Source organism: Panulirus ornatus, chromosome 66, assembly GCF_036320965.1.
Source record: "Panulirus ornatus isolate Po-2019 chromosome 66, ASM3632096v1, whole genome shotgun sequence".
In the NCBI taxonomy this organism is placed as follows: Eukaryota; Metazoa; Arthropoda; class Malacostraca; order Decapoda; family Palinuridae; genus Panulirus; species Panulirus ornatus.
The window spans coordinates 22,353,777-22,372,391 of record NC_092289.1 but is presented as its reverse complement, the minus strand read 5'-3'; the positions used below and the strand labels follow the sequence as shown (position 1 = coordinate 22,372,391).

At 38.9% G+C, this 18,615-nt stretch overlaps 1 protein-coding gene across 2 annotated transcripts in view; it reads right to left on the bottom strand.

Annotated features, from left to right (window-relative positions):
• Positions 1-18,615, bottom strand: part of Mat89Ba (nucleolar protein 6 Mat89Ba) — a 53,426-nt gene that overhangs the window by 17,235 nt on the left and 17,576 nt on the right. For both annotated transcript variants that reach the window (XM_071658341.1, XM_071658340.1), the window contains exons 8-14: positions 17,681-17,844; positions 16,586-16,706; positions 16,153-16,313; positions 7,918-8,039; positions 4,997-5,270; positions 2,878-3,146; positions 441-615 (exon numbers count right to left, since the gene is read on the bottom strand). In XM_071658341.1, the coding sequence (XP_071514442.1) occupies positions 441-615; positions 2,878-3,146; positions 4,997-5,270; positions 7,918-8,039; positions 16,153-16,313; positions 16,586-16,706; positions 17,681-17,844 (1,286 nt within the window). The remainder of the gene's footprint in view (positions 1-440; positions 616-2,877; positions 3,147-4,996; positions 5,271-7,917; positions 8,040-16,152; positions 16,314-16,585; positions 16,707-17,680; positions 17,845-18,615) is intronic.

The following is an 18,615-nucleotide window of genomic DNA, read 5'->3' as shown; positions in this document are numbered from 1 at the left end:
GCACTGATAATAAAGACTGACTCTGAAATTCAGAACTATGAAACCTCAGGAAATCACAAGAAAATTGGGAAAGGAAAAGTCTAAAGAAGGATCTCTGAAAACATTCCCTCAGCAGTGTGGATATGTAAAACATGCAAAGCAAAGAGGAAACAAATGCAAAAAGATTTATGAAATCTGTGTCTATACCACAGAAACCTGAGGAACTGAGGCATAACTCCAAGTCTGGAAAGTTTTCTTCTCATATGCACATAGAGGAGGCAATCATGTGAAGATTGTCGGAACACAAAGGATACACATTAACTATTCATGAAGTGAAACGATAATATATGAAAGAAAAATTTCAAATCTAACCATTGAAACATGATACAATAATAAGAATGAAACATTTAAAACAATATCAGCAAACTTCCCTGTCACTCCTGGTTAAATGTCAGTCTTACCTGTCCTGTTTGTACTGACTTTGCTAAAGGTGGAAAAACTCTTGCGTGTCTATTGACTTCAGATGTAGGTAGAATTGCTGCAATCTTCAAGGGTAAGTCAAGAGAGCGAAGCTTCCGAGAAAGAGAGTCAAATGCCTGGATTGCAGATACCGTGGCCTCCTCCCCTGTTGCATATCTATAAAGAATACAGAAAATATAAAACAAAACTTCTTCCTTGTATACAAATAGAGCGGGGGGGCTAGAAACCCTCCCCTCCTTGTATTCTAACTTTCTAAAAGGGGAAACAGAAATAAATAAATAAATAAATAAAAAAAAGTAGCAACATCTGAGCAGATGGGAAGGGACACTTGAAGATTGGTGACAGCAAGACAGTTAAAGGGCAGAAGGCTTCTGATTTCACTCTAGCAAAGAAAGATATATTAGAACGGCTATCACAATGTAAATATATAAATAGTTACTTCATTGTGGGGCTAATCAGGCCCCTGTAGATATGGAGCAGATTCCTGCAAGAAAAATTACTGGAGCACCTATACAATATCCAGAGCTTTTGGGAAGTACATTTTGTAATGTTCATTACAAGAGGTTTCTGGACAAAATGAAATTCACAGTTATGCCCAACATGGTTATGTTATTGCTGAGTTGAATTGTCACTACAGACTTCTAAAACTTAATGATACAAAACAAAAACAATTTAAGGATATTTATTTTTTTATTCATTATACTTGATTGCCATTTCCTGCTTCAGCAAGGTAGTGCCAGGAAACAGATGAAGAATGTCCCATCCACTCATACACTCTGTTTAATCTAACCAGATTCCTGTTTCCCAATTCTACATTTTTATACAGGTGTGAATTGAGGAGATATGTTCAATGCAAGTAAAAAAACAAGTAAGAGAATAAGGAGGAAGGGGAAGTGAGATGTAGTGTGCATAAGAGTGAACAGGAATGAAGTTTAAAACAAGGATCATTTATTAAGAGAAGAAAGATAGGCAACAGGACATAAACTAAGGGACACCACTGTTGAAAGGATAACTACAAAAATGAAATGACTGGAAAGAAAACAGTGTACTAGAGAAGAGAATGAAATAAAAAAGCCACAGGTATGAAGTTTACAAGCAAAGACTTGTGTCAAATCCAGTCAAAAGAAACAGACTTGCTGAAGGTAACTCCTCATTCAAGGTACAACCATTTGTAACTTGAATCTGGTAACACCAAACATTGATTAGACATGTGAGAGTACAAAAAGAGTGCATAATTCACTTTTGCTGTCTTTTGTCTTTATGAGACATGAATGGGTGGCTGGAGGATATTTTTCTCATAGCAGCCAACATGACACTGGCAAAGACATGCCCTAATCGTGACCATTTTGGATGAAACAAAAAATGAACAGAGAAAAAAATAAGGAAAAAATGAATCTGCTTCTCAGGTGTTCTGAGACTTGATTTTTAAGGGGGGTAAGGTTACAGGTAATGGGAAAGATAAAAAGGAGGAGCCTTAATAATTTCAGACAGGAAAGTGTAGGAAATAATTTGTTTGTGTGCAATGGAGTTGTTTGCATGAAAATGGTGGTTCTAACAGAAACTTTAGTCTACCTTTACGAATCAATTTAGGAAGCAAAGTGAAAAAAAAGGCTATATCACTTGAAGAAAAAAAAAAAGCTTATATCACTTTGGAATGCCATGTTTTCCTTTAGCATAGTGGACAAAGGATAAGGATGTGTGTCAATGAATGTCAATGTTATACACAATTCATAAATTCAGATAATTATTCTTAACACATGACAGTGCCTTAAAATATTATATTTCTTAACATAACAAACAGGGAGAATACTGCTACTTACTGGTAACAGCAAACATATAAAGTAATATAGGTATGACATTTTATCTATGCATTCATCTATATTCAGATATTCTTTTTTTAGACTAATCGCCATTTCCCACGTTAGACTGAGTCTCTGAGGGAATATCCTCACTTGGCCCCCTCCTCTGTTCCCTTCTTTTGATAAACTAAAAAACTGCATGTCTTAGAAGGCGTGTCGCCTTCTACGACATGCAGTAAATACGTGGGAAGTATTCTTTCTCCCCTATCCCCTGGGATAATATTTAGATATGTGACTGTCAATTAGTAAACAGAATAAACAAAGATACAGTTATGTAAAAAGAACTAGTAAGAAAAAAAACAATATATATGGGGATAGGGGATAAAGAATACTTCCCACATATTCCCTATGTGTCGTAAAGGGCGACTAAAAGGGAAGGGCTGAAAATTCTCCCCTCCCTTTTTAATTTTTCCAAAAGAAGGAACAGAGAAGGGGGCCAAGTTAGGATACTCCCTTTAAGGCTCAGTCCTCAGCTCTTAACACTGCCTCGCTGATACGGAAAATGACGAATATGTATGAAAAAATACATTGTAAGATAGAATACAAATCATCACCTTACCCAAAGTCCATTGTGAAATGAGGGTGATGAAGGATACATTCTATTTCTTTAGCAACATAGTGAACATTCTTCCCCTCCACACCAAAATGACGACTCAGAAGATACTTGCAAATCGTCCCTGGAATTAAGCGGCGCTCGCCTACAGACTGCTTTGGTATTCCCCATAGAACAGCTTCATGGAAGCTACCATCTTGGAATCTACGTAGGGAGCAATGCTCTCCCCAAAAGACTTTGAAATTTTCCACCTCTGGGGCATCTGCTGCTGGTCCCTGAAACAAAAACAATCAATTCTGATTATAAAACCCATTTCCAAAAACTTATTAGATTCAGAGATAAATGCTACAACTGATCTGTAATTTCAGGGCTAGTATAGTCAAGAGATGCTGCATAAACAAGATTAAGATGCACTAAAGGTTGCATATGCAGATGCAAAGAGAAACAACTGGGTAATCCAACATACGACTTTCTTTTGTAACAATGATGATAAAAATTACAAGCAGTCATAACATCTTAAAAGTTTCATTAAACACTAGCAGTTACCCTCCAGACACCAAGCTCTACTTTGTCAATTCATAAGGGGATAAAGGTGACTGTTCAAATTACAGAAGTATAAGTTTGCTGAGTATTCCTAGGAAATTATATGGGAGGGTATTGAATGAGAGGTTAAAGGCATGTACAAAGCATCAGACTGGGGAATAGCAGTGTGGTTTCAGAAGTGGTAGAGGATGTGTGGATCAGGTGTTTGCTTTGAAGAATATATATCCATTTTAGTTAAAAAATTTCTCCTTGTACCTTCACCTATACTCTCATATATCTTCTTGATGAACCTATTATTATGATCATTTCACTTGATCGTCATTTTCTGCGTCAGCGAGGTAGTGTCAGGAAGATGAAGAATGGCCCATCCACTCATATAAAAATATATGTAAATAAATGCCCATACATGCACATATACAAATCAACATATACACATATACACACACACACATATATAAACATGTACATATACTTGCTTGCCTTCATCCATTCCTGGTGCTACCCTGCCCCACAGGAAACAGCCTCGCTAACTCCTGCTTCAGCGCAGTGCCACCAGGAAAACAGACAAAAAAGGCCACATCCATTCACATGCAGTCTCTAGCTGTCATGTGTAATGCACTGAAACCACAGCTCCCTTTCTACATCCAAGCCCCACAGACATTTCCGTGGTTTACCCCAGACATTTCACATGCCCTGGTTCAGTCCAGTGACAGCACATCAACCCCAGTATACCACGTTGTTCCAATTCCCTCTATTCCTTGCATGCCTCTCACCATTTTGTATGTTCAGGCCCTGATTGCTCAAAATCTTTTTCACTCCATCCTCCCACCTTCAAATTGGTCTCCTGCTTCTACTTGTTCCCTCCACCTCTGACACATATATCTTCTTTCCTCACTCATTCTTTCCATATGTCTAAACCATTTCAACACACCATCCTCTGCTCTCTCAACCACACTCTTTTTATTTCCACACATCTCTCTTATTCTTTCATTTCTTACTTGATAAAACCACCTTACACCACATACTGTCCTCAAACCTTTCACTTCCAATACATCCACCATCCTCCGTACAACTGTATCAATAGCCCACGACTAGCAACCATATAGCATTGTTGGAACCACTATTCCTTCGAGCATACGCATTTTTGCTCTCTGAGATAACGTTCTCTCCTTCCACACATTCTTCATCATTCCGAGAACCTTTGCCCCCTCCCCCATCCTCTGACTCACTTCCACTTCCATGGTTCCATTGGCTGCTAAGTCCACTCCCAAATATCTAAAACACTTCACTTCCTCCAATTTTTTCCATTTAAACTTACATCCAAATTAACTTATCCTTCAACCCCAATGAACCTGATAACCTTCTTTAGGAAAAGTAAAAACAAGAGGGAGGATTACCAGCACCCCGCTTCCACCCTTTTTAATCGCCTTCTACAACACGTGGGGAATACGTGGGAAGTATTCTTTCTCACCTATGCCCATGCGGTGTTTTGTGAGCCTTCCCTGCCTTTATCTATATGACCTTACCACCATACAAATGTCTTACAGTCAAAAATCTTTTCACAAACAAAAACTTTTCTTACCTTTGTTAACAATGCCCAGGCTGAGGTTGGGTCAAGTACAAGACCTACAACTAATAATATTTCATGCTTGGGTGGAGACTGATTTACTGGCCAGGTGGACGATGGCTTTCTCATAGGTACAAGAAGTGATGCTCTCTCACCAAGACCATCTCTCAAAATCTTTATCATTGAAGACCACAATAATCTTTGTATATCACCCAAAGCATCCATAGTTTTTTCTTGATATTCTGCTGTTACTCTAGAAAGTGTCTGTTTTATATCTTTCTTCTTAACCCTAAAAAAGATAATCAAGATGATTATAATAACATTGAAATGCAGAACACATAAAAGTAGAAGAGTTTCTTCACTAGGTGAAAATATAAAGACAGGCAGTTATCATTACAAGGATGAGAATGATTTAGCTCTTAATATGCATTTCTGCTTAAATCTGAATCATACCTAAAAACCTGAGCATAAGGGAACAAAGGGGATTCAAGAAAACAGTCAAACAACAAGCCCCTAATCCTCAGGTGAAAAAATAAGCAAATATCTCAACTAAATCATATCTTTTATCCATTTTAGTAAAAACAGACAAATGGCAGAATAATTTTCTTATATCAAACATTAAGACATGAGTGTAACTCTTGAAAAACATTTACCAAGATGACAAGGAGAAAATATCATCAATATCAATGAAAATTACATCATTTTTCTTACAGTTAGGAAACTATTAACCCTGAAGTAATAATTCTAAAAGAAAAAAAAAAAAAAAGAAAAGCTATATTTGGCATGGCTACATTAGTTTTCTTAAGCTGATATCAACAAGTAATTTTTGTCATGGCCTTAATGTAAAATACTGTGATCATCAAAGTCTCAACACATACTAGGATCAAAAACCAATGGACCAAGGATCTGGGGATTACTCTGGATCATGTGATAATTTTGGTTTTAGATCCTCTGTGGTGCAATCTGAGTTTATTTCCATGTCTAATGAGTGCTTGCCCAAAGGAGCTGGATGAAAATAGTAACAAACCTGTACAACATAATAATTCACTTCATGAGAATTTAAAAGGAACACACTCTATGGTTATGAATTCCACAAAAGGATTACAAAAAACTGATGAATAAAACAGAGATATGTATATTGATGTGATACTGTCAACAAAGGCTATGCAGACACCAATATTCATATGTTCTCTCTTCAATAAGCAAGGCTCAAGCCTTATTCAATCTTTAACATCTCTCTCTCTCTCTCTCTCTCTCTCTCTCTCTCTCTCTCTCTCTCTCTCTCTCTCTCTCTCAAGAAAGCAAATTTTCACAAACATGCTGAAAAAGCTTATATCCAAACACTTCTACACATATTCAGTCATTCTTAGGATCACTATAACCCATCCTATCCCCTTCAAATTTTCCATTAAATCACTGGCTTCACCTTACATCTACGATCTTTCCATTCCTCTCTTTCCAAATTAAAATCAACTGTGCAGTCATGAATCAAAGCACCACTAAAGCAAACACTAATGGTAATAACCTATAATAAATCTTAATATCAAGGTGAGGGGGTTGAGAAATTCATGACTATGTCAGACACACAAACTGGAGTCTTGAATTCTGTGACATCCAAGTAGCATAATGATACACGTTTCTTCAAATGTAAAAGTTTTCCATCTAGTTGATTTTGAGCTGTCTGAAGTTAATCTGTTCATCTTATGTGACCTACTTGGAAATGGCTTCAAGAAATGACAAAAAAAAAAAAAAAAATGATGCAATATACAAAGATGAAAGAGTAAAGCCAAAGGGTGGAAAAAATCATATGAGAAAGATTAAGAATTGGGAATTCAGTAAAACATAGCTTCAATGTAAAATACACGAAATCTAAGGCGAGATTAAGAGGGTAAATAAATATCAACATCTTTTTCCAATGCATAACAGTTTATATGGAATCTCTATCCATCTCATAAAATTACAGTAAATTACACCTTTTTTTTATTCTATTCTGTCCTTTCACCATTCCTACTGTCTTCCCTACTTGCAAAACACATTCTTTCAGGGATATTGAGAAAGATTACTTTCTCTACACTCTACCATACTAAAGAAATCTTTTTTAAAACTTAAGTGTTTTTCCTACTTTTGTGAGAATATATCAGGAAAAAAGTATCCAGTATATACCTGTCATGTGTAATATGTCAAAACCAAAGACCACCATCCACAACCAAGCCTCATAGACTACTTCATGGTTTACCTTGACCACTTCATATTACCTGGTTCAGCATATTAACAAGTTACTCCAACATACAACATTGATCCACCTCATTCTATCCAACATATGCCTCTCATCCCACAGAATGTTCAGGCCTTGATACCCAGTCTCTTTAATCTTTCCTTCCATCTCCTCCTTGATTAACCCCTCCCCCTTATTGTTCCACTTCTGACATATAGATCCAGTGTGCATCTCTCTACACCCATTCCCTACATAAGCTCAAATCATTTTATCATAGCATGGTCAGCCTTATAAAACTACACTCACAACCACATCTTTCTCTGACATTGCCATTCCTTACTTTATCACCCTGCCTCATGCCACCCATCATTCTCTGGCATTTCATTCTTATCACTATCTATCTCTCTACATCTATGATCTGTTTCCAACTGGAACACCCTCAAGGGAGTGGCCACTAGGAGCCTTCCACTTACTCCCTTTTTCTATCCCTTGTATTTAAGGCCAAAGAGATCCACACTAAACCGTTGCAACTACTTTACCTTCTACAAGATTTTTTAGTCCACCCTGGACCTTCCTTTCCTTGTTCCATCCATTGACTCACTTCAGTCCCCATGGTTCCATACACTGCCATACTCTCTTCCAAGTCCACACTCAAACCATCCTCCCTTTCCCCTATATCACCACATTACATTACTTTTCTTCTTAAATGTAATTCACTTACTTAATGGACAAGAGCTGATCACTGAACTGGAACATTTCCACTTTCTTTATGAAAAGTGACTCAAAGCTATCTGCTGCTGTTGAATCAAGGAAAGACAGTGCCAGTTGGGCTTCATGTTTTACCTAGAGACAAAATACATTTGATAAATTATTTGAAAGCTATCATATTTTCCACTTTATGATGTTTGTTAACATAATTATAACCTTTGTTACCTTACACCATGGTAAATTGGGCCCATCTTCAACAGCAAAGTAAATTTTTCAAACAATCAAAACAAGCAACTCTTGGCAACCTCCACCACCTAATAATATTTTTACAAAATGAGACCAGTTGAGACCAGTTCTAAATCAGTTAGCATAATCAAAATAATGAGAACAAGTGGGAAGATATATATATTCATTCATTTATTCATTATACAGATAGCCATTTCCCGCATCAGCGAGGAAGAACCAGAAAACATACGAAGAATGGCCCTCCTGCATGTTCAGGCCCCAATCACTCAAAATCTTTTTCACTCCATCTTTCCACCTCCAATTTGGTATCCCACTTCTCGTTCCCTCCACCTCTGACACATATATCCTCTTGGTCAATCTTTCCTCACTCATTCTCTCCATGTGCCCAAACCATTTCAAAACACCCTCTTCTGCTTTCTCAACCATGCTCTTTTTATTTCCACACATCTCTCTTACCCTTACGTTACTTACTCGATCAAACCACCTCACACCACACATTGTCCTCAAACATCTCATTTCCAGCACATCCATCCTCCTCCGCACAACTCTATCCATAGCCCACGCCTCGCAACCATACAACATTGTTGGAACCACTATTCCTTCAAACATACCCATTTTTGCTTTCCGAGATAATGTTCTCGACTTCCACACATTCTTCAAGGCTCCCAGAATTTTCGCCCCCTCCCCCACCCTATGATTCACTTCCGCTTCCATGGTTCCATCCGCTGCCAGATCCACTCCCAGATATCTAACACACTTCCTCCAGTTTTTCTCCATTCAAACTTACCTCCCAATTGACTTGACCCTCAATCCTACTGTACCTAATAACCTTGCTCTTATTCACATTTACTCTTAACTTTCTTCTTTCACACACTTTACCAAACTCAGTCACCAGCTTCTGCAGTTTCTCACATGAATCAGCCACCAGCGCTGTATCATCAGCGAACAACAACTGACTCACTTCCCAAGCTCTCTCATTCACAACAGACTTCATACTTGCCCCTCTTTCCAAAACTCTTCCATTCACCTCCCTAACAACCCCATCCATAAACAAATTAAACAACCATGGAGACATCACACACCCCTGCCGCAAACCTACATTCACTGAGAACCAATCACTTTCCTCTCTTCCAACACGTACACATGCCTTACATCCTCGATAAAAACTTTTCACTGCTTCTAACAACTTGCCTCCCACACCATATATTCTTAATACCTTCCACAGAGCATCTCTATCAACTCTATCATATGCCTTCTCCAGATCCATAAATGCTACATACAAATCCATTTGCTTTTCTAAGTATTTCTCACATACATTCTTCAAAGCAAACACCTGATCCACACATCCTCTACCACTTCTGACACCACACTGCTCTTCCCCAATCTGATGCTCTGTACATGCCTTCACCCTCTCAATCAATACCCTCCCATATAACTTACCAGGAATACTCAACAAACTTATACCTCTGAAATTTGAGCACTCACTCTTATCCCCTTTGCCTTTGTACAATGGCACTTATGCACGCATTCCGCCAATCCTGAGGCACCTCACCATGAGTCATACATACATTAAATAACCTCACCAACCAGTCAACAATACAGTTACCCCCTTTTTTAATAAATTCCACTGCAATACCATCCAAACCTGCTGCCTTGCCGGCTTTCATCTTCCGCAAAGCTTTTACTACCTCTTCTCTGTTTACCAAATCATTTTCCCTAACCCTCTCACTTTGCACACCACCTCGACCAAAACACCCTATATCTGCCACTCTATCATCAAACACATTCAACAAACCCCCAAAATACTCACTCCATCTCTCTCCCACATCACCACCACTTGCTATCACCTCCCCATTTGCACCCTTCACTGAAGTTCCCATTTGCTCCCTTGTCTTACGCACTTTATTTACCTCCTTCCAGAACATCTTTTTATTCTCCCTAAAATTTAATGATACTCTCTCACCCCAACTCTCATTTGCCCTCTTTTTCACCTCTTGCACGTTTCTCTTGACCTCCTGTCTCTTTCTTTTATATATCTCCCACTCAATTGCATTTTTTCCCTGCAAAAATCGTCCAAATGCCTCTCTCTTCTCTTTCACTAATAATCTTACTTCTTCATCCCACCACTCACTACCCTTTCTAATCAACCCACCTCCCACTCTTCTCATGCCACAAGCATCTTTTGCGCAATCCATCACTGATTCCCTAAATACATCCCATTCCTCCCCCACTCCCCTAACTTCCATTGTTCTCACCTTTTTCCATTCTGTACTCAGTCTCTCCTGGTACTTCCTCACACAAGTCTCCTTCCCAAGCCCACTTACTCTCACCACCCTCTTCACCCCAACATTCACTCTTCTTTTCTGAAAACCCATACAAATCTTCACCTTAGCCTCCACACAATAATGATCAGACATCCCTCCAGTTGCACCTCTCACCACATTAACATCCAAAAGTCTCTCTTTCGCGCGCCTGTCAATTAACACGTAATCCAATAACGCTCTCTGGCCATCTCTCCTACTTACATACGTATACTTATGTATATCTCGCTTTTTAAACCAGGTATTCCCAATCACCAGTCCTTTTTCAGCACATAAATCTACAAGCTCTTCACCATTTCCATTTACAACACTGAACACCCCATGTATACCAATTATTCCCTCAACTGCCACATTACTCACCTTTGCATTCAAATCACCCATCACTATAACCCGGTCTCGTGCATCAAAACCACTAACACACTCATTCAGCTGCTCCCAAAACACTTGCCTCTCATGATCTACATATTTATATATATATATATATATATATATATATATATATATATATATATATATATATATATATATATATAGGGTTGAGGGTCAAGTCAATTGGGATGTGAGTTTGAATGGAGAAAAACTGGAGGAAGTGAAGTGTTTTAGATATCTGGGAGTGGATCTGGCAGCGGATGGAACCATGGAAGCGGAAGTGGATCATAGGGTGGGGGAGGGGGCGAAAATCCTGGGGGCCTTGAAGAATGTGTGGAAGTCGAGAACATTATCTCGGAAAGCAAAAATGGGTATGTTTGAAGGAATAGTGGTTCCAACAATGTTGTATGGTTGCGAGGCGTGGGCTATGGATAGAGTTGTGCGCAGGAGGATGAATGTGCTGGAAATGAGATGTTTGAGGACAATGTGTGGTGTGAGGTGGTTTGATCGAGTGAGTAACGTAAGGGTAAGAGAGATGTGTGGAAATAAAAAGAGCGTGGTTGAGAGAGCAGAAGAGGGTGTTTTGAAGTGGTTTGGGCACATGGATAGGATGAGTGAGGAAAGATTGACCAAGAGGATATATGTGTCGGAGGTGGAGGGAACAAGGAGAAGAGGGAGACTAAATTGGAGGTGGAAAGATGGAGTGAAAAAGATTTTGTGTGATCGGGGCCTGAACATGCAGGAGGGTGAAAGGAGGGGAAGGAATAGAGTGAATTGGAGCGATGTGGTATACCGGGGTTGACGTGCTGTCAGTGGATTGAAGCAGGGCATGTGAAGCGTCTGGGGTAAACCATGGAAAGCTGTGTAGGTATGTATATTTGCGTGTGTGGACGTATGTATATACATGTGTATGGGGGGGGAGGTTGGGCCATTTCTTTCGTCTGTTTCCTTGCACTACCTCGCAAACGCGGGAGACAGCGACAAAGTATAATAAAAAAATAAAATAATATATATATATATGCCCTGGTTCAATCCACTGACAGCACGTCAACCCTGGTATACCACATCGTTCCAATTCACTCTATTCCTTGCACGCCTTTCACCCTCCTGCATGTTCAGGCCCCAATCACTCAAAATCTTTTTTACTCTATCTTTCCACCTCCAATTTGGTATCCCACTTCTCGTTCCCTCCACCTCTGACACATATATCCTCTTGGTCAATCTTTCCTCACTCATTCTCTCCATGTGACCAAAACCATTTCAAAACACCCTCTTCTGCTCTCTCAACCACACTCTTTTCATTACCACACATCTCTCTTACCCTTTCATTACTTACTCGATCAAACCACCTCACACCACATATTTTCCTCAAACATCTCATTTCCAGCACATCCACCCTCCTCTGCATAACTCTACCTATAGCCCACGTCTCACAACCATATAACATTGTTGGAACCACTATTCTTTCAAACATACCCATTTTTACTTTTCCAAGATAATGTTCTTGACTTACACATATTTTTCAACACCCCTAGAACTTTCGCCCCCTCCCCCACCACCTATGATTCATTTCCGCTTCCATGGTTCCATCCTCTGCCAAATCCACTCCCAGATATCTAAAACACTTCACTTCCTCCAGTTTTTCTCCATTCAAACTTACCTCCCAATTGACTTGTCCCTCAACCCTAATGTACCTAATAACCTTACTCTTATTCACATTTACTCTCAGCTTTCTTCTTTCACACACTTTACCAAACTCAGTCACCAGCTTCTACAGTTTCTCATCCGAATCAGCCACCAGCGCTGTATCATCAGCGAACAACAACTGACTCATCCCAAGCTCTCTCATCCACAACAGACTTCATACTTGCCCCTCTTTCCAAAACTCTTACATTCACCTCCCTAAAAACCCCATCCATAAACAAATTAAACAACCATGGAGACATCATGCACCCCTGCCGCAAACCTACATTCACTGAGAACCAATCACTTTCCTCTCTTCCTACTCGTATACATGCCTTACATCCTCGATAAGAACTTTTCACTGCTTCTAACAACTTGCCTCCCACACCATATATTCTTAATACCTTTCACAGAGCATGTCTATCAACTCTATCATATGCCGTCTCCAGATCCATAGATGCTACATACAAATCCATTTGTTTTTCCAAGTATTTCTCACATACATTCTTCAAAGCAAACTCCTGATCCACACATCCTCTACCACTTCTGAAACCACACTGCTCTTCCCAAATCTGATGCTCTGTACATGCCTTCACCATCTCAATCAATACCCTCCCATATAATTTCACAGGAATACTCAACAAACATATACCTCTGTAATTTGAGCACTCACCTTTATCCCCTTTTTCTTTGTACAATCGCACTATGCAAGCATTCCCCCAATCCTGAGGCACCTCACCATGAGTCATACATCCATTAAATAACCTTACCAACCAGTCAACAACACAGTCAATCCCTTCTTTAATAAATTCCACTGCAAAACCATCCAAACCTGCTGCCTTGCCGACTTTCATCTTCCGCAAAGCTTTTACTACCTCTTCTCTGTTTACCAAATCATTCTCCCTAACCCTCTTACTTTGCACACAACATCGACCAAAACACCCTACATCTGCTACTCTATCATCAAACACATTCAACAAACCTTCAAAATACTCACTCCATCTCCTTTTCACATCACCACTACTTGTTATCACCTCCCCAATAGCCCCCTTCACTGATGTTCCCATTTGTTCCCTTGTCTTACGCACTTTATTTACCTCCCTTCAAAACATCTTTTTATTCTCCCTAAGATTTAATGATACTCTCTCACCCCAACTCTCATTTGCCCTCTTTTTCACTTCTTGCACCTTTCTCTTGACCTCCTGCCTCTTCCTTTTATACATCTCCCACTCAATTGCATTATTTCCCTGCAAAAATCATCCAAATGCCTCTCTCTTCTCCTTCACTAATAATCTTACTTCATCCCACCACTCACTACCCTTTCTAATCTGACCATCACCCATGCTTTTCATGCCACAAGCATCTTTTGCGTAATCCATCACTGCTTCCCTAAATACATCCCATTCCTCCCCACTCCCCTTATGTCCTTTGTTCTAACCTTTTTCCATTCTGTACTAAGTCTCTCCAAGTACTTCTCACACAAGTCTCCTTCCCATGCTCACTTACTCTCACCACTCTCTTCACCCCAACATTCTCTCTTCTTTTCTGAAAACCTCTGAATATCTTCACCTTCGCCTCCACAAGACAATGATCAGACATCCCTCCAGTTGCACGTCTCACCACATTAACATCCAAAAGTCTCTTTCGCACGCCTGTCAATTAACATATAATCCAATAACGCTCTCTGGCCATCTCTCCTACTCACATACGTATACTTATTCATTAAGTATAATGAATAAATAAATATACCAACATATACACTTATAAATACATACACAGACATATACATATGTACACATGTACATATTCACACTAGCTTGCCTTCATCCATTCCTGGCACTACCCTACCCCACAGGAAACAGCATCACTACCCCCTGCTTCAGCATGGAAGCACCAGGAAAACAGACAAAAAAAAGCCACATTCGCACACGCTTAGTCTCTAGCTGTCATGTGTAATGCACCAAAACCACAGCTCCCTTTCCACATCCAGGCCCCACAGACCTTTGCATGGTTTATCCCAGACGCCTCACATGCGCTGGTTCAATCCACTGACAGCACATCAACCCTAGTAAACCACATTGTTCTAATTCACTCTATTCCTTGCATGCCTTTCACCCTCTTGTATGTTCAGGCCCTGATTGCTCAAAATCTTTTTCACTCCATCCTTCCACCTCCAATTTGATCTCCCACTTCTCCTTGTTCCCTCCACCCATGACACATATATCCTCTTTGTCAATCCTTCCTCACTCATTCTCGCCATGTGTCCAAACCATTTCAACACACCCTCTTCTGCTCACACAACCACACTCTTTTTATCACCATACATCTCTCTTACCCTATCATTACTTACTCGATCAAACCACCTCAAACCACATACAGTCCCTAAACGTTTCATTTCCAACACATCCACCCTCCTCCATACAACCCTACCTATAGCCCATACCTTGCAACCATATATTACTGTTGGAACCACTATTCCTTAAAACATACCCATTTTTCCTCTCTGAGATAATGTTCTCGCCTTGCAAACATTCTTCCACACTCCCAGAACCTTCACCCCCTCCCCCACCCTGTGACTCACTTCCATTTCCATGGTTCCGTCCACTGCTAAGTCCACTCCCAGATGTCTAAAACATTTCACTTCCTCCAATTTTTCTCCATTCAAACTCAATATTCCAATTAACATGTCCCTCCACCTTACTGAGCCTAATAATCATGCTCTTATTCACATTTACTCTCAAGTTTCTCCTTTCATACACTTTACCAAACTCAGTCACCAACCTCTGCAGTTTCTCACCCGAATCAGCCACCAACACTGTATCATCAGTGAACAACAAATAACTCACTTCCCAGGCCCTCTCATCCACAACAGATGGCATACTTGCCTCTCTCTCCAAAACTTGCATTCGCTTCCCTAACCACCTCATCCATAAACAAATTAAACAGCCATGGAGACATCACGCACCCCTGCCATAAACCGATATTCACAGGAAATGGTGAATTTGTATAAAAAATATATATATATCAACATCATACTTAATCGCTGCACATATACATACATATACATATCAACACTTTTTTTTTTTTTCATACTATTCGCTATTTCCTGCATTAGCGAGGTAGCGTATAAGAACACATATACACATCAATTATGGGAAGATTAGTTGGATGAATTACATTAAGTTTAACATGGGTCTTTAAATGAAATATTAACTGAAATGCAGGAAGGTGAAGCAGATCTTAGAAAAGTGGAGCTCATTGAGGATTATGTAATGAATGAGAAACTTAGAAGGGTGCTACGGTATTGTAAAACAGTATTCACAGGTGAGAAGAAATGAAATGGAAAGAATAAAAAGCTTGTATATTCATGAAATAAAAAGACAACAAACATACTGAAATGGGAGGATAGAAGTACAGAGAACATGCATGAGAGTTGTCTTAATGGAGGAGTCTACACAACTCTGCAAAATTTGAAGTGTGTGAGAAACACGCATAGACCACTCTGATACACGGCACAAAAAAGCATACCTGTTGCTGATTATTAACACCTTTTTAAATCTATCATTACTGTATTTACTTATTCTTTCATTTTCCCTTTTTTTTTTCCTCAAGCTAAATAATCAACTTACCCTTAGATAGTCAGCAGAGATCAAGGTAGCAGCAATATTCATAAAGCCAGACGGGTCAATGAAAACTACTTCATAGAGCTTATGAAATGTCTCTGGTGAAAGACCATCAGCCTGTAATGATGAGCACAAGCTAGGTCCATCTATAGTCCAGTCAGCAGAACCTAACAAAGAGATAATTTCTGATATTCCTGAATAATGGAAAAGTATTACTAGTGTCTCTAAATCACACAGTAAATTTCTAACTTCAAAGTAAACTGGTTTCTGTACATTTTCTTTTCACAATAAATTCATAACAGTATATCATCAGCAAACCTCCTCCTCTCTAAACATATCAATTTTTCACTGTTTTAAGCATACACTTATGAAAGGCTTATTGCTGGATACAAACTCATATATACAAACATATACCGATAAGTAACCAATAACAACTTACAAAGAGCCACAATAACATTACGGAAAACTTGGTATGCAGACATCTGAGGCCGAATTTTGTTCTTCTGCAAAAGATGTATCACAAAAAGAGTAACCATGTGCCCTGAGAAGCATCCAATTCCCTGGAAAAGATAAAAGAAAAAAAAAAGCAATCAATTATCATCAGTTTTCATAAACATGGACTTGGTCAAGTGCATAAGACACATCATCTGTGGGAATCAATTTAACAGAATTATTATATCCACTCCCCTAGAGACCAACAAAAAAAGGAGAGACAACGAATACAACCTTTTCTGCCTATTAAATACGAAATGAAAGTGGAAGCCCACTCAAAATACAGTACAGTACAAACATGTTATGTTTATGTTTTGAAACTTTCTACAAAGGTAACCATCAATACACAGGAGGGACTCTTATCAACCATGATTCATTCCCCATGAATAATGCACTGACCCACACTGTATTTGGATTTTGGGTGTGATAATCAGCTTGCAACCAACCCAGCCATTCATCCTTCCCTCTTAGCTGGTTCCTGTATGGATAACTGGCATAAGCTTGGGCATAAATGAATATATCTAACACATAGGAGATGGCCTTGACTAGGACATTCAGTTGCCTATGCTGGTTCACCTACCCTAAAAATAGTGCCTAAAAATAGTGCAGAGCCATATACAGTAAGGAGGCCATCAACTTTCCTCCCCCTCCTAAAAACCAAACTAAAGTTGATAACGCATGAGCAGAAACTTACACTCAAATTAATGAAAGCATATCTTCTCTCCTCATCAAATCCTTAGCATCACTTATAATATTCTAAGTAAATCAATTCCTATAAAACAGGAGAACAAGAACTAAGCTACAGTGCATTAGTTCATCATATGTACAACACAAACTGGATATAGCATAAGTTCAGCCATGCAAGCAAAAGCATGAAAACTATGTTATTATGAGTATGAATGTAACAGACCCACAAGCAGTAGAGGAGAAAGCTCATCAATATATGAGAGAGGAAGCCAAGAAAGGCAAATCCCTTGGTTTTATTCCATGTCTGGACAAGGCTTGCCATTCCACAAAACATGCATACAAATGCAACACTAACCTTGTCCAGACCCCGTTGAGACAACCAAATCTTAATTAATTTAATGCCCTGAGCCAGATTAGAGTGTTGGCTCACACAGTCAAGTATTAAGCTCTTGTGTTCTTGCATTACTACATCCACTGCGCAGGCCCAGTTGTACTGTGGAGTTGCTGGATGTTCCTCAACTATTCAGGGTGAGATATTTAAAACATAACATTAACATTTTCTTACCATTTTCATAATTTTTATTAGTCTTACTCATTCATTTCATTAGATGACTTACTAATAAACTAATAACCATTACAAGACACAGAATGGACCATTTCATTCATGCAAAAATGCTTTGGGGAGAAACAGAAAGGTATTGGATAAGCAAAGTCAAACATGAAAACTTGCAAAAAAATATCAGCATCAACACGTACGATATGATATTAGTTGCCTGGAAGATTCAACAGATATGGGGAAACATATCTACATGTAATACTTTAATAAGAAACATATCTATATGTGATATCTTGAGAAGAAATCCTTAGAATTTCTCTGAATACTTTATGAATCAATTGGAAAATGGGGCACTGATCCCACAGCGGGGGAAGAAAAAGCAAATCCATTTATCAAAGTGAACTATAATAATTGCAGTATAATGCAGTTAGCTTTTTAAAGATAGCTAATAAAAGAAATACAATAATTTAACCTAAGAAGTTCAAAGAAGAATCTCATTATCATTTAGCCATTCTAAAAAAATATCACATCGATGAAATAACTTAACTTACTGCATACACATTATTTCTTCATGGGTTCACAAACCCTGGCATGTTTTCCATCATCTCAAATCCCTTATGGCTAGGAATTTGAAAATATGACTATGACTCTTATTTTCGACAAGTCACCACCTTTTCTTCATCAACCATTCATAGATCATCCACAAAATGTACATTATTAATAAATGGAAAATT